Below are 17,272 nucleotides of genomic sequence, written 5' to 3' on the forward strand. Positions count from 1 at the left end.
TCATGGTGCAAAGTGGATAATTCTATCCCCTTCCCATCAGTGAGTAAGGCTGTGACAAGGACTTGCTACAGTGGTCTTGTTTCATATTGTCAGAGCTTCACTTGCTGGTAGAAGGGGCAGAAACATCCTCCTCCTTGCAAACTGATCAGAAGCTGAATGGATCTCTTTTGCCTGACTGACTCTTAAAATGGAAATGGTTGGCATTTATGTAATGGTAAATCTATACCGTCGCCCCTCCAAGTCTCCGGACTTAAAAATCTGTGGAGAGGCGACTGCTATTAAGGCGCACGTCCCGCATGCATGCGTCCCATTCAAACCTATGGGGCTTGAATATGTGCAAGTTTTGGAACTCGCAGGGGGCGCTAGAACGGATCCCCCACGAGTTCCAAGGGCCAATTGTATAGTCTTACTGAATACAAATCAGGTATGGGTCTGTAACTGTAGGTTACAGATTTATAAGTACAATACTGAATACCAGCCATTATTTCTTTAAAATATTTAAATCCCACCTTTCCATTAAGAAGGCTATCACACTCAAGACAGTTATTTTGTTTTTTAAAATAGATTATTAGAAAATACAATTCTATCAGCAGCTCACAGCCCCCAGGTGGTATACTTCCCTAGGCTTCCCTAATCAGCAAAATGGAAGCTGGAATCAGACCTGGGAAGCTAATTCCTTGAAAGGGCCTCTAAGCAGTTCCAACTTCTGCTCCCCTCTGCAAGGCCCAAATCCTTCAAACAGTTAGCTTCCAGACAGAGATGGAAAAGGTCCTGTTACTTGTAATGGGGAGGGGGGGAGATGAGTGAGCAGAAAGGCTGAATGAGTATTTGCATGCGGGGAAAGAAAAATCAGGGAGAAAGTAAAAGAGGGTAGGGAAGAAAGTATTGGGTGCAGAAAGAGAAAAATTATCTAGAAAAGGGATGAGAAATAGCACCTATGTGGGTAAGTGGAAGGAAAGAGCACTTAGATGGGTGGATGGGGCAGAGCACTGGGATGCATACTAAGTGGATTTGTAACCCTTGCAATATTTTATCCAGTAAAGTCATAACACAAAATATAAAAACTCTTACTGGGGTAGGGCTGAGAAGACGTAAGTTAGCTGCTCTCCCTCGACCTAACTTACTTCCCAAGGTGGTTGTGGGGAGGAGAACCATATTGAGCTCTTTGAGAAAAGGCAGGCTATACATTTTTAAAAAGATTACCTGGTGGGAAGTTCCTTCTTCAAGGTGCCCAATTGGGTTCACTACAGACAGGCTGTAGCTAGGTGTCAATCACACTTCATCCGGAATACTGTATATGAAGAAACATCTGGTTTGTGGCATGGTCTTTATAAAAGTTATTTTTTAAAAAAATTGAAACTACAATATGATACTCCATTATACTTCCTATATTCCCCCATTCAGATGCTCACAGCAAGGGATGTGCTGAAATGGATCCTTAAAATGTTGTTATACTGTACAGTGAAATACCCGGAATAACAGGCTCTTGTTACTGAAATCACACCATAAAGGACAGCCTCCCCCCCCCACCCCCACTATCCCATTTGCCATTTCTTATCACTGAGTCAATCAGCTACTTTGACATGGCTCCATCATTCTCAGCCCTAACAGCGCCAAACAAATAGAAAATTATTTCCCACTGGCAAACATGCTGTTTACTTTCCCGAAAAAATTGCACTTTTCAGTCTGACAGCTGATCAAGGGCTCTCCCCACTGCTGTCAGCAGGAAGAAGTGTTTAAACACAGAGATGGGAGTTTAAACATTTTCTCATTATCAGAGAATAAAATATATATATAAAAATAAAAAAATGCAGCCATCGAGAGCCACAGACCACCCGCTGTGAGAGTAATGAAGCTGTGTCTCATGACCAGAATGAGAGGACTTTTATCTCTGTCCCTGGTATCATTACTGAGGTGACACCTTCACATGATCCAAGTCAGGCCTTTTTATCTGTGTTTCCCAAATGCAGTCACAGGTTGTCTCTGGGCTTCTTCCTCTTCTTTTTGGAAAGAATATTGCCCATCTTGTGCCATTACGGCTAGGAGTTGTGTCAGCGTTTATGCTGGAGATCTGAGGCTTAGTTTTCCATTTGGATTGCTTAAATTGGCCATGAAATGTGGTCTGTTCTAAAGGGAGTGAAAAGTGACAGATGGAAAAATAATTTATTTATTTATTAAAATATATATATACACACACATTTGAAAAGAGAAATAATAAAGCTGCTAATTTTTTCTGTAAATAAGATATTTGGCAATGTGCAACTTAAGATTCGGTAGATGTAACTCAAGGAGAATCTGTCATCATAATTTTAGGGATGTAATGAAGTTCTCTAAAAGTGGGTTTACCATGCAATAGTGACAGGGTTATTTATTAGAAGTCTGCATGGGAGGATCAAAAGTAAAACAAAGTTACTGTACTTAGATTTTTCTGAGATGGTAGACTTTGTTTGTTCCCAAATGAGAAAGCTCTCTTCTTACCCACCCACCCCTATAGAGAAAACGCATGGTAAAGTCAATACCAGAGCTTGCAATTAGTGTTATAACTAGTTGCTCGCTTCATGCCTTCCAAGTAGTTTCCGATTTCAAGTAGTTTCGTGGCCCTTATGAGCTTTTGCTGTTCAGATTTGTTCAGAGATGGTTTGCTATGGCCTTCTTCTGGCAGAGCCCAATTTCAGTTGCTGTTCCCAGTTAGGGCAGATCTTTTGAATCAATTGCTGGTTGGTAAATCAGCACCTACCAAAGCCCCATTCAAGCAATGGGTCTATTACAGTTGGGACTAGCAATTAGATTTAGAGCATTACAATTGTAGTTTAAGGGAAAAACTTCACTCCTTTTACAGTGTAACAATAGGTTTTTAGTTACTTTTATACTTATGGGTATGTGGCCTCACTAAGTGCAGGTAACTACTTAGCTACTTTGAACAAATAAGAAAGAGTATTTTTAAAAAGTGTGACTATACAGGCCAATTACTATGGCCCAGTACAGATGGGCCCAATATGGTGTGCTGGAACCATGTTAGCAAATACAGAGTGTGCAATAATGGCAGCACCCTGTGCACATGGGTGCCACTATTATGACCAAACGACTGCGGGAACAGTGCCAGGGAGAAAGGTGCCAAGCGGCCCCTTTCTTCTCTGACTGTGGCTGTCGGGGTGTCCGGGGGCATGAAGCCCCAAGTATTCCCCTTTTCCAGGCCATGGGGAAGCAGCATTTTGCCATTTCTCCGTGGCCTGGAAAGACACCGGGATGGAGTTGCAGGGGCTGCCAGTGAGGCTGCCCTGCCTCCAACCAGGCAAGAAAAGGGGCAGCTGTGGACCGTCCCTTTTCCACGGTCTGTATCACACCTATATTTGGGGGCTTTGGGACTCCAATGGCAACCAATTATTTTTTAAGCTAACATCTCAGGTTGTGATCAACAGTACATACAGTGACTTTGTTTGCATCTGCACTGTAGAAACGATGTAAATTAGCACCGCTTTAACTGCCATGGCTCAATGCTACAGAATTCTGTGATTAGTAGTTTTGTGAGATGTTTAGCCTTCTGTCAGAGAACTCTGGTGCCACAACAAACTACAAATCCTGAGAATCCACTGGATGGAACCATGGCAGTTAAAGCAGTGTCAAATTGCATTATTTCTGCAGTATAGATGCAGTCTTTATCACATAATGCTAATAGTGTCATAAAATAAAGTGAAAATTTGCTCTTATTCTTGGTATACATGGACCCTTGCCTGCTTTATGACTGACTGCATTTATGGCTACTTTATCAGATCCCTGATGTAACACTTTATTCAGCTTCAGCAAGTACTACTGATATATCTAGATATGGCATGATTTAAGTGTGTTACAGACATGACTGTTCAGCTGTGGGAAGAGCCATATTTTTAAAAAAGCCCCCCCCCCCAACAAATCACTAATTAAGAAAAAACTCTGCAAACTTATGTATAGATTTGCTGATTACATTTGTCATCTCTTTATTTATTTCATGGCATTTATTAACTGGAAGACAGCAAGTTTCCTTTGGAACTTTGGATGAAAACAGGTTGATGCAGCAAGAGCAAGTTTGATTTTCCTTGTTCTCTTGGGATAAATTCTGATGAGAAATACTGAGAATATACTATCTATGAGAGAACTTGAAGCAGCTCCAAGCAGTACTACCCCCGCCCCCACTGACACACATCAGAAGTCACTTAACAGCACCTTTCTTATCGATAGTCTGTCATTCTGTCAAGAATGCAGAGATCAAGGAGATTAAACACGTAATTCTGACTCATGGATATACTGTTGGCCTACACAGACTGTTTCTGTAGCCCAAAATCCTTCATTGGACCCATGCAAACCTTCTTTTTCTTTTCATGTATTTTGGATGGACCAAAGAAGTCAACTGAATGTAGTAAAATCATATGCCCACCAGGCACATTTCTAATGCTCTGCTGGTGTGGAACCAGTATAATGATAATCCCCTTAGTGATGGCAGAAGGTCCCTTTAGGAAACTATAACAAATATTAAACAATTCCTTTTGTTGACTTTATCCAAGGAGCCATCTTCCCTGGAGGCTTTGCTCAACTTTAGACTAATCCTCTCCTTTCCCCAGGAGTCCTTTTGTTGGGAAAGATCGGAAACAAACCCCAGGAATGACAAGTCTGTCTTTAAGCCTTGGATCAGTTGCTGCATTCTTAAAATTATCAGCCCCCATCTGTTCTGTTTGTCCAGCCGTGATCTGGCCCAGGAATATCTCTATTAAGAGACAATTTATCATGAAGGTCCAGTCATCAGACTTGCAGTGTTAAAATCTTGGTTGTCAAGTCAATCTTTCTGACATGGCTTTTTCAAGATAGCAGGCAACTCTGGACATCTGTACAGTTTGCTCTTTCACTGAAAAATTTGCATTCAGGGAAGGGAAGGCCTGCCTCTTCACTGCCAGATTCTTTCTGGTAGTATCTATACTGGTATAAATGTGTCACTGATCTGGGACTGAAACATCTGAGATTCAGAAAATATCTGAGATTGACTAATTACAGATCAAAGCAAACTTGTAAGAGCAATCTGGAAGTTCAATGCATACAGAACTAAGTTCTATTATTTTTGTGTCGGAAATATTTTTTCTTCAAATAATTACGTATCTTGGTTTTACTTGACCTGAATTAATGTGAAACCCAACTGTGGCCTGGAAGGCCTTGTTCCGCATGGCTTCTGCCACAACTGTGACTGCAGCACCCATCTCTGCCCTGCATGCTTCTTTAAAGCCAAGGGAAATTATCCTTATTACAATTCTTAGTGAGCATTAGGTTCAAACACCACTTGTTTTAGAATCTCCACACAAAAGGCCTGCAACACTGCTACATCATAAAGAAAAGTTCAGTCTTCTTTGGCTAATAAGTATCATCAATTTTCTCAAGCAGTAAAGATAAATAGCATTAGTTGCCCTCCTTATCCTGCTCCTCCCCATTCCTTTGTTCTTCTTCACCAAAACTTGCTAGAACTGATTTGATAGTGGCTCTTCTCATATGGAGCAAAGAGGTCACACATTTCTGGTTTCAGCTTCACTCCAGGGACTGTGAAGATGGACTGTGCTATGAAGAAAACAAAAGGGAAAGTATTAGAAGAAGTCTGGTTTCTCAGATAAGAGTGTATTGGAGCAAAGCTGTTTTTGATAGTAAGCATCCTTTGCTCTTCTGGAATAAAAATGCTCCAGTGCTATGCTATTCCACCTGGGTGTGTTGCCCCAGGTTGCATGAATTACCCCCAGAGTGCCAACAAAAGCAAGTCTGAGAGAATACCATTATTTCAGTAATATATGTGCTATCATGAGAAAACAACTAAATGAATGAATATTCCATATTCCTTTATGCTGGGTAAGACAACAGAGGAAATTTCCTTTCAGACTAGGCAGTCTACCCAACAATTTCTGCTTAGGCAGTGTATGATGGAAATATATTTATTGTTTCATCCAAACAATCATTCCTGGATTTTCTCATTGTAATTTTGAAGGCACACACACACAATTTCAAGCTAAAGTATAAATGGTGAAGTGGTAGAAGCATCTGTAAGCAGAAGTGATGCTGATTGTAGGATTCTAGGAGTTACAGTACAAAAATGTAAGTTTTCCAAGTTCTGTAGTCTGGTGCTAGACTAGCAATAAATTGAGCCCTGTGTGCATGCATCTTTAGTTATCACAAATCCACAGAAATAACTCCCAAAGTAGACAAAGAGTGCTCATTGCATGTCACAGGAAGTGCCAATTCTCCCCATGTTAATCATAAACCTGTGATTTTATACTCTCAAGGTAATGTGCGGAGGTTTTTTTTTTAATGCATCATCCTCACAGTGAGATGTGCAAGATGTAATTGTCGGTGCAGCTGATATGTGTCCCCTGTTATCATGTAAGCTTAAAGACATGTATTAAAAGGGAGGCAGTGACTTGCTATCTCCCCACAGTAGAGAGGAACTGTTGAATCATTATCCTTGGCTCCAGTTGTCAACTGTTTATCAGACTAAAATGCCAGGTTTCCAGTAGCAAAGGTCTTTGTCCTTCCTTATAGGCCTTCCTGGTCACCTCTGTTCACAACCTCCTTGCTAGAAAATTTTTGACAATCCTAGTGATAAAAATATGTTGCTGTGTGCTTTCACATCATTTCCAACTTATGGCAACCCTATCACAGGGGTTTTTTGGAAGGTTTCTTCAGATGGAGCTGAGAGAAATTGAGATGGCCAAGGTCACTCAGTAGATTTATATGGCTGGGTCAAATTCAAACCCTGGTCTCCAGAGTCATAGTCCAATGCCCAAACCACTACACCATGCTGACAAACTTTTCTCTAAGCAACATGACTTGCTTATCTTGGGCCTCTCTTTCAGTTCATGCTTCCCAGCCTGGGTTTTCACCTTTCTATCTCCACCATGGGCTACCTCCAACTCTTGTTTCCTCCTCTCCTCCTCTGTTTGCCAACCTTATCTGTGAGTTCAGTTACTTTGATGCCAGCAACACTTTAGCTATATGGTTGAAACTGGAATTGCCTTGAATTCCTAGTTTGTGGCTATAACCTAATCTGTTCTTGTGAGTTCTTTTCCCCTGGCTGACTAAGCTTATAGTTAACGTTGGCAGATTCGTCTTACAACATCTTCAGCTGCTACCCTTCAAGGCTTTCCCCCCAAAGTCCTGGATACTTATGCTGCTTCTTTTGAGCAGTACCTGTAACTGCAACATGTGCAAGCTGGGCAAAGTGAGGATTCTGGCTGCAATATTGAAACATTTCTATTTTATCTAGTTTCATTAACAGTAACCCTCCAAGACTAATAGCTCTCCTTGGGCTTCTTTGCTTTCTAAAAAATATCATGAGGAGGAAGCTTATAGCTGTATCCAAGAGAACATGCCTTGTGGGCAGATCATATCCAGGCTCCCTCCTGCAGCCCTCTGTTTACCCTCAAAACATGCCCTGGAGGTATGGGTGATGCTCCAAAGATCTGGGTTGTAGTGGAGGGGGGGGAAATGCAATGGGGAGGAATGACTGCCTGTGTAGTATTGTCTTCAGTTCTCCCACTAGTGGTTACCTTATGTATGTGTGTGTATGTTGTGTGCCTTCAAGTGGTGACCCTAAGGCATACCTATTATGGGGTTTTCTTGGCAAGATTTGTTCAGAGGAGGTTTGCCACTGCCTTCCCCTGAGACCGAGAGCATGTGACTTATCCAAGATCACCCAGTGGGTTTCATAGCAGCTGGGAATAAAACCCTGGTCTCTAAGAGTCATAGTCCAACACTCAAACCAGTATGCCATGCTGGTTCTCGGTTCAGAAACTTTCAAAAGTTTCCTTTTTCCCTCTGTGTGTTGTGTGTGCATGCATGCATGCGTGAGTGAGTGTATAAATAAGGAGTAAAGTTGGGATCCTCTAACAGAGGTTCCTGTCCTTAAAGAATTCTTATCTGGAAATTCTCTTTATAAAATGCCAGGAGCTCCAGGAAAAAAAAAAATAATTTGGCGTAACAGTAGTGGGAATGCAGCCTGCTAATCAAAAGGATTCAAATCTTTCTATGTGCTGCCAACCAAGCTCTCTTCTTCCCACCCAGTGGAGGGGGAAAGAGGGAGGGAGAAAGAGACAAAAAGACAAGGGAACTGAAGGCATGGAGCTTCCCTTCTTCTTCTTCACAATCTTAACAAATGCAAAAGCTTCCACTCCATTGACTCCTCATTAACTTACCGAATCTGACAGTCTAATTATCGCAGCTGCTTTGCGCTTAGAATAAATAAATATGAAAGTGGATGTTTAAAGAAAAAGAGAAGGGAAATGCCGTCATCTGGACAGAAAAGAGAGAGTTTGTTTTAAATGTTTATATCTGTACATATTTGGAGCATTTGGGGTGTGGGGGTGGGAATAAGGAGATGGTTCTCTTTCAGGCTAATTGAGTTCCTCAGTTTGCGGAAACTCCCTTGTCACCGTTTGCAGTGTTAAGTTTTAAACTCTTCTACCCTGTGAAACCTGTTCTCTTTATCAGTTTTACTCCTCTGCTTCCATACACCGATGGGGGCAGGAAGATTCACTTTTGTACATTGATACACAACTGTGCTCTATATATGTCACTTCCAAAGATTTGGGAAAGTTACTTTTTTGGACTATAGATCCCAGAATTCTAAAAAGCAACTTTCCTGTCCTCTGCTCAGCGCCAGCAGCCCTGACAGCAAGAAGCCCAGTCAGTTCAATTCAGATTGTCAGAGATGTGGGGCCTTCAAATGTTTGTGGTTGTTCTAGTTTTTTAATTCTTTTTTAAGGAACATATAGCATAATGTTGAAAGGTTGATTCTGTGAACCACAAAAGCCCCATTTGCCTTTCCTATAGGCTCAGGTAGGATGAGGCAGTCTTTACCCTGAGTGTTTTTAGGGGTGGTTTTTGCTTTTATTATTTAAATCTGCATTTCAAGCAGCAGTTTCAAGACCAGCCAGTTCCCTTTGTGCCTTCCCCCCTTTTGCTGCAAATCCCTCTATCTATCCTTCTTTTTATCCTCAGTGGGAAACCAGATGAGTACAAGCAACTTGGGTGGGACCTTTCCTGAAAGAACAGTGCAAAGAGGAAGCTATAAGAAGCTCCTCTACATCTGTATTGATCTTCCCTTTCAAACAGTAGCAATAATCACTGTCCTTCATTAAGTTGTCTCAGATAAGCCTCTGGGCTTGGCCTCAACTTCTTTCACTGTAAGATGGTTTGATAAAATACAACAAAATACAAAATCCACAAACAGCAGTACCATTTTGGGGGGCCAACTCCAAAGCATTAGATACATTATGCAATGTTTCAAAGTTTCACTGGTTTCTTCATCAGGCAGAAATGTTAAAAAACATACAGGAGAAAAATAGTGACAATGTTAGAGCCACAGGCCCACATTCTGTCTCCAGTGTTGTGAGTTAAGATGGTATTGAGGGATTCCAGTGCAGTCAGAGGCCACCCCCCTTCTTGGCCATGCAAGGACTAGATAATACGTTGGAGCTGGCCCAAAAAGGATATTGCTGCTGGTGGATTCTGGATTTTTGTGTGTATTTTGCTGCATGGCCAACATGATTATCCCTTAATATTTTTTCCATGGTGTGATAATTCCCTTACCTCCACCGTGCCCCCTAGGAAAAGAAAGTTGTTGCCATGCTGGGACATCTGAGTAGGGTTATTTCAACTATTAGTTTTTCAATATGTGCCCAAAACATATGCTCTTATGTACTGTATCTCTAGTAAGATCTGGACATTTCTTTCTGCATTTCAAGAACAGAGTTATGAGAACACTGGGTCCATACACTCACTTTTTGATTTGTCAGTTCTGCTACTGTCAGAAACTGAGGCTACCAGAAAGCTGGACAAAATAACAGTCAACCTTCATTTAGAGGCCACCCTTTCCCAAACTCAGATTCCAATAAAAATGAAAGTTTGCTTTCTCCTCCATGCTTTCATAAGAATATCTAATCAGAGGTCAGAATTCTGAAATGACATTATTCTGGAATGAACTCTATGCATTCTCTGAAACCCAAGGCTCAGTTTAGCTAGATAAAATGCAACAAGCTAAATTAGATTTATATATATTTGTATGTATGTAGATTGTTGCCTTTCTTCAGATTTCCCTCCATTTCTTTCCCCTTACCAGACAGGCTTATTTTTCATATTTTGATATGGCTGCATAGTATTCCCTGGAAAGGACTGGCTGTATGGTTACAAAGTTGCTATTTGTGTTCGTTGGGACTTTCATAAAATTTTGTCAGAACCTGAAAATAGTTTATTAAAAATTAATGTGTTGCCCCAATTCATTCACATTTTCAATGATAACTTTAATATTTTTCTCCTAATCATTAAACATTAACAAAGTTAAATTCTGCAGTAGTAATTTACAGTTGGCATTTCTTGATTTTGTGATTTGAGGAGTTAGCCATTTGGAACTATTTAATAGTCATTTTAATTAATATTTTAAAATTTATAACGAATGTATTATCAATGATTAGTGTAACTGAATGATTTTATGGCTGGAGTAGGAATACCACAAAGACAGCTGATCTCATCTGATCTTGGATGGAGGGCTACCAACTAAGTCCAGATGCTGTAGGATAGATTTCAAAGGAAGGACTGGCAAAACTACCTCTAAGTATTCCTTGCCTAAGAAAAAACTATGAAATTTATAATCTTATAGGTACCTTGAGGGCACACACTCACACATCCTTTTCAGCAGTTACAGTGTCCTAAGTCTGACTTATTATTATTGTTGTGTGTCTTCAAGTCATTTCTGTCTTACAGCGACCCTAAGGCAAGCCTATCACAAGGTCACAACATTGCAATTAAATGAATTCACTTCATGGTTTTGCAGCATTGCAACAACCAAACACCCCCCTCCAAAACCTACTGTTTAATCCCTGCAGCCGTGCAGTTATCTCTATTGTTGCCTATGTTGTGTCCTACTACCAGGAGAGGGCTGGCAGCATCATCATTCACTATCCTGCTATGCGGAAGAAATATCTATGTTGGGAAGAATGCACGGTTTAAAAGTATTTTTAGGGAGGGGTAGCATTGGGAGACATCACTGTATCTTTACTGCTACATCATCATAGCTACATCTCCTAATGCAGGGTCTCAACTTATTATATTTTCTCCACATCCAACATTAATAACTTAGGTGGGTCTTCTAGACGCCCCTGGGTCTAATACGGACTCTGTCCGTATAATATGGCGCCGGCCGTTCCACACGGCCGGCGCCATCTTTACGTATCAGATGCTGTGCGTCTGAACGTGTCGCGGCGCTAATGACGTTGTGAGTGCGCCAGTGGCGCCTCACGACATCATTAGGGCGCCGCAGAAAGAAGCTCCATTTTGGAGCTTCTTTTTTGCTCCGTAAGGGAGCCGCGCGGTGTGGCTGCGATGGCTCCCTTATGGAGCAAACGGCGGCGGCGGCGGCAGACCGTGTCAAAGCGGCGGTCTATAACCCGCCCCAGTTTTCTTTAATGACTTCACATTAACCTCTCAGTGTAAATGCTTAAGATTCCTAGCATTTAATTTTGTTAAATTATGTGTCTTTTAGCCTTTAAGGTAAAAAAATCCTAAGCGCCCTCTTCCACTCTCCTGTCTCAATACTAGACTGAAGCAAAATGCCATAGAACGTCTCCACTGGACAAGTTGGATGTTCAGGATCTTCAATCTGGCTAGTGATAATCTATCAGTAATTATTTTTTGGCGGGGAGAATCCTTGTAAAGAAGGGGGTCCATCATTAGGAATAGTTTTCTGACCTCCCAAATCTGTAACATATGGTGTAATACTGATGTATTTCACAAATGTAAAGATACCTGATAGCAGTGTATGAACTACACTGAACATAGTAAAGCTCTGTGTAAATGCTAAGGAAGACACAGAAAGTACCCTTTTTACTTTTTGTTCTGCTTTAAGCCTTTATGATGCATACGTTCTCAAAATCATAATTATGAGTGCAAGATGGGTCCAAACTTTTGCTTTAATATGATTCTCTACACTAGAATTGAAGAGATGTGAGGGTCCAGAAAAAAATTGGAGATTCATATTTCCCCCTTTCCTCCCTAAAATCTTTCCTTTGTGGAAAAATTGGGCAAACTGGGAAAAGGCCCACTGAATATTTTACTTTGGAATAATGAGTAAAATGTTTACATGAAAGATGATCAAACATTTACTCCACAAAATTATTCCTTTAAAAAATGTAACAGGCAGACTTTTACGTAAGACAACATACAGACTTAGATCACTGCAATTCCTGAACTTGCTTTTCTTTAATCAGTTCTTTTTATGGTAATGAGTGCTTTACGTTTGCCTGACATGATGAAGGACTAGAGGAGACGAAATAATTTTCTTCGTTTTACTGATATTGATTATTTCTTCTGTTTTAGTTTTTTTGCTTGCTCCTAATAAACAGATAAGACCAAATAGGCTCCTTACAGTTCAGGAATTCCTTACAGTTTAGGATCCTGGAACTCCATTTGTAACAATAAATAAATAATAAAAATGAAAAATTTAAAACTACATTCATTTGAAGTTATCTGAATAAACTGCACTTTCCATATACCAAATATAATTTTATACTAAATTATATATAATATTGTTCATGTTCCTAAAGTAAAAAAGTCATTTTCAGTCAGTCAGGCCAAGTCCCCTCTCCCAATGATTTGGAAACACTGGACCACCAAAACCCCTAGGTAGTCCAGTCTTCTCTGGAATTATCAATCAGAAATGTACTAAATGATGAAACATTTACTAATACTAAGCTGTTGTTGTTTACCCCTCCCAACTATAACAAAGGCAGCTACAATCTTCGTTGTGCACACTTACTTGGTAGTAAGCTACATTGAACATATGAAGGACACCTCAAAGTACAGACTGTGCTTGTAAGAATCTTCATATTTAAGGATGTTTCAGTGATAATGAATGGGAAAAGTAATTTGCCCTCCTGCAAGTACATACAAGTAGACAAAATTACTTGTAATAACAAGCTACCTGAGAAGTCTGTCACCAACACAGGTGACTGGAACACAAAAATAGGAGATGGAGCAGAATCAAAGAATTTAGGAAAATTTGGCCTGGGTTCAAGAAATGAAACAAGAAACAGACTGACTTGAATTTTTCAAGGCCAAAGTTTGCTCATCACAAACACCTTCTTCAAGCAACCCAAGAAACTGCTGTATACATTGTCCTCACCTGGTGGCCATTATAGAAAACAAATAAACTACATAGTTGGAAGCAGAAGACAGAGAAACATTAAGAAAACAAAAATTATGACTACAAATTATCTACATAATTTTAAAATAGATTAAGATTCTGAAAATAGTTCCTGAAAATAGGATCTGTTTTCCTGAAAAATTTTCCATGCTCAGTCATCAACCAGAAGGGAGACTTCTGTCAAGAAATAGGAAGAAGACTTGGACTTGGGAGGGCAGCTACGAAGGAACTAGATAAGATCCTGAAGTGTAAAGATATATCATTAAATACTAAAGTTAGATTGTTTGTGCCATGGTATTTCCCACTGGGAAAGTTGGACAACGAATAAAGCTGATAGGGGGGAAAATCAACTCATCTGAGATGAGATGCTGGAGAAGAGTTCTGAGATTACCGTGGAGTGCTAAAAATACCAATGGATGGGTCCTAGAGCAAATCAGGTCCAAACTCTCCCTAGAAGCAAAGATGACTAAACTGAGGTTGTTGTATTTTAGCCATATCATGAAAAGAAAAAACTCACTAGAAATGATATAATCCTTGGTAAAGTTAGGGGCAATAGGAGAAGAGGAAGACCATGTTCCAGGTGGATAGATTCAATCAGATAAACCATGGCCACAAATCTGTAAAAGCTGGGCATGGTAGTTGATAGGGTGACCTGGAGGTCTTTCATTAATGGGGTGGCCATAGGCTGAAGTTGACTTGAGAGTAGTTAACAAAAACAACAACTGCCAATGTTGAGCTGCCGCCACCACCACCTTAAAACGGTTCTGGGTCCCAGACCTGAAGTGTACATGTTCCTAATGGAAGTCAGGTCCCAAAATAGCTAACGTATTTAAGGGGATGTTCCCACTAGGGGAAACCCCGCGTTCTGAATCGAATCCAAGGAGCGGCATTCATATTAGGATCCGATTTAAACCTAGAACGGTTCTAGAGCAACCTGCAATCGTCCCCACTACAAATCGAATCGTAGAGCGGGATAAAAATTTGAATCGAGTTTTCGTCTTTTAACACGCGTTAAAAAAACACTAGGGTCCGACCTACGTTTTTCCATTGATTCGAGTTAGGAACCGGAGTATTTAAATAGGAACGACAGCCTTTGAATCGGGTTGGATGGATGGGAGGAGCGGACTGCTGTGGGGGCTGTCCTTGGGGGAGTTGCCCTTTCTGTCCCCATCCGTCGTGGCTGTCGCCATTTTTGCTTCCCTCACCCCTTTGTTCGCTGTGGTCTTTCAATAAGAGATAAGGATTATTTTTATTTTTTATTTTAATGGTTTACAGGCGCTTAATCTCTTCAGCGCTTTAAGCGCCTGCATCTGCAAAGGACTACAAGGCTTCTCCCGGTGGATTTCAACCTCCCCTCTGTGTGAGGAGAGCCCATTTCTAACGGAGGAGAGGCAGGAAGGGAAGGCTCCTCTCAAAGAGGCATTCCCTGCCCGCTTGGGCTCTGATCTTGCCCAGGCAGGGAAGGGAAGGCTCCTCGCGAGGAGGCATCTGATCTCGCCCAGACAGGGAAGGGCTCTGATCAATGGGGGGGGGGGATAGAGCCTTTCTCCCTCTCTTTCTCAAACGGAATCTGCCTTCTCCTCCAACCCTGGAAAGAGAATCTTTGGGAAGAGTGCTCCCTCCCTGCTTTGCCAGAAGCCTCCCCCATTGATCTCTGTGCTCTCTGAAGGGATTCTCCCTGGCTGTCTTGGGAGACATGAAGAGGGGATGCTGCCCTGGAAAACCTATCCCATAGTTCCTCTGGAAAGAGCTTGGGTTTCCTACTAAATTCGGAGGGAAAATGTATATAAGGCTGACAGCGCTTATGACGTTTGATCGTTTAAGCGCCTTGATTGGTTCATTAAAAAAAAAAAACGCCAAAAATACATCATTTCACAAACGGTCAATGAAATGGAAACGCTGACGAAAGTTAAATCGCTTCCAAATAATCCGGGTTAACGTTACGTCATTCTGACGTACTATTGATTGACAGCTCCAAATAAGGTATGGAAGAGAAGAATCGCTGTATTTAAACACCGATTTCATGCCAAGTAGGAACACTTGCAGGTAAAAACTTCGATTTCCAGATGGGAACGAAGAATAACGCGTTTCGGAACACGAGATAACACCAGGGTTATTTTGAATCGGTTTTATTAAAAACGTTGTATTTTAAATCGTTTCAAATATTAAGTGGGAACACCCCCTAATTCTTATTTATTAAAAGTGTTTCTGTATCACCTCAAAGGCTCCCGAGGGGGAAAAACACAAATAAGAATCAACTAAAACAAAACAAACAAAAACATTTTAAACACATGTTATAATATTCTTTAAAAATTTCTAAAAGCAGCTTGAAAACAATCCTAGAATCCAGTTTTGAAACTGTTAAAACAGCCCTTTCAAATGTTGGATGCCATGTAGAACAGCACTGTTTTGGCTATCTGCCAGAAGTTTAAAAGAGATGCAGGCTAATTTCCTTGGGAAGGGAGTTACACAATTGAGACACTCCTTCAGTGAAAAGTGCTGTTATGGCTACCCACCAACCTAATTCACCAGGTGTTGGGACGCACAACACAGAGGATACCTCCTCTGAAGATCCCAAATTTCTGGCAGGCTCATATGGGAGGAAGCAGTCTTTCTGATATCTTGGCCCCAAGTCATTTAGGGCTTTGTAACTCAACACCAACAGAATTGAGCTTGGAAGTAAACTGGAAGCCAGTACAATTCTTGCAGGACTGGTGTTATAAGGTCTCTAAAAGACACACCTGGCACCAGCCTGGCTGCTGCACTTTGCACTAACTGCAGCTTCTGATCATTTATTAAGGGAGGCCCCACATGTAGCACATTACAGTAGTCTAACCTATGGGTGAGTAAGTAGGTTATACAAACTTACTGTAGTGTAGGCCAAACTAAACATAAAACTGATTTCAGATTCATACATGAAAATTCCTAGAGTACTCAACACTCATTCTTGTCAGGATGAAACAGTGGGAGATCAAAGTAAAAGACACTCCATGTAGATAAATGAGTTTGTGTATATGTACCTTCAAGTTGCCTATCAACTTATGACAATCCCATGAGTTTCTTAAGCAAGGAATACTTAGAGGTGGTTTTGCCAGTTCCTTCCTCTAAAATATAGAGCCTGTAGCACCTGGTATTTGATGATGGTCTTCCATCCAAGTACTAACCAGAGCTGCCCTGCTTAGCTCCCAATAGGATCTGGTGCATTGAGAGTATTTAGGCTGATTGGCTATTAAAGAATTTAAGCAATGCTCATGTCTGCTCTAACAATTGCCTGTGCCCTTTTAGGAAGGTATGCTTCAGACCTGAGCTGCAGTACATGTTGCAGTCCCCGTCTACAAACTACATGATTTCTCTGTCTTTCCAGTAGTTACTGGGTGATGGTATTAAACAATAGATTTGGAAAGCTCACTACAGTGAGGCCAGTCTCCACAGTGAGTGTAATATCTGGGCTGAGCCTTATGCACTGAGGATCAGGTAGAGGGAGCTGCCCTTTCATATCCATTTGCGGCTCCAAAATCAAGAAGCTTTAATGGACAGGGGAAGAAATCTTAAATTGCAAGAAGGGAATTCACAGCTTTGGCTACAAATTAAAGCTTTCTGACAGTTTCCTCCAGAGGATTCTTACAATATATGCTATCAACAGCTGTAGCTTACAGCCACAATTTACTGTACTTCCTTGCTTGAGGAAGTCTTACATCAAAGTCACTTTCTCTAGTGAGCAGACCATTTGAGGTCAACTTGAATTCTGCCTGGACAAGGCTTTAATTATAAGTTTGTCAAACTAGCTAGAAAGGTTCAGAAGGGATCCTTATCACCGCTGAACTATTTATACACTAACATCATCATGGCCTGGCACAATACCATACAGTACTGGAAAGGGATTTGGAATTTTCCTATAGGTGTGAACTTGAACTAGCTGTCAGCTCTTTTTCTCTGCATCACACACATGGGGAAACTCTGTCCCAGCAGGGAAGTTGAGCAATGTACTATGCTCAACTTCCCTGAATTGAATGGCTTCTTAGAGCTTGTTCCCACTAGGGGATACCCCGCGTTCTGAATCGATTTCAATAGGCA

The 17,272-nt window shown here is 41.0% G+C and overlaps 1 protein-coding gene across 2 annotated transcripts in view; it reads right to left on the reverse strand.

Annotated features, from left to right (window-relative positions):
- Positions 1-3,238: 3,238 nt before the first annotated feature.
- Positions 3,239-17,272, reverse strand: part of CDK15 (cyclin dependent kinase 15) — an 82,702-nt gene continuing 68,668 nt past the window's right edge. For both annotated transcript variants that reach the window (XM_042444064.1, XM_042444060.1), the window contains exon 13: positions 3,239-5,574. In XM_042444064.1, the coding sequence (XP_042299998.1) occupies positions 5,465-5,574 (110 nt within the window). In that variant the 3' untranslated portion in view covers positions 3,239-5,464. The remainder of the gene's footprint in view (positions 5,575-17,272) is intronic.

This window comes from Sceloporus undulatus, chromosome 1, assembly GCF_019175285.1.
Source record: "Sceloporus undulatus isolate JIND9_A2432 ecotype Alabama chromosome 1, SceUnd_v1.1, whole genome shotgun sequence".
NCBI lineage: Eukaryota > Metazoa > Chordata > Lepidosauria > Squamata > Phrynosomatidae > Sceloporus > Sceloporus undulatus.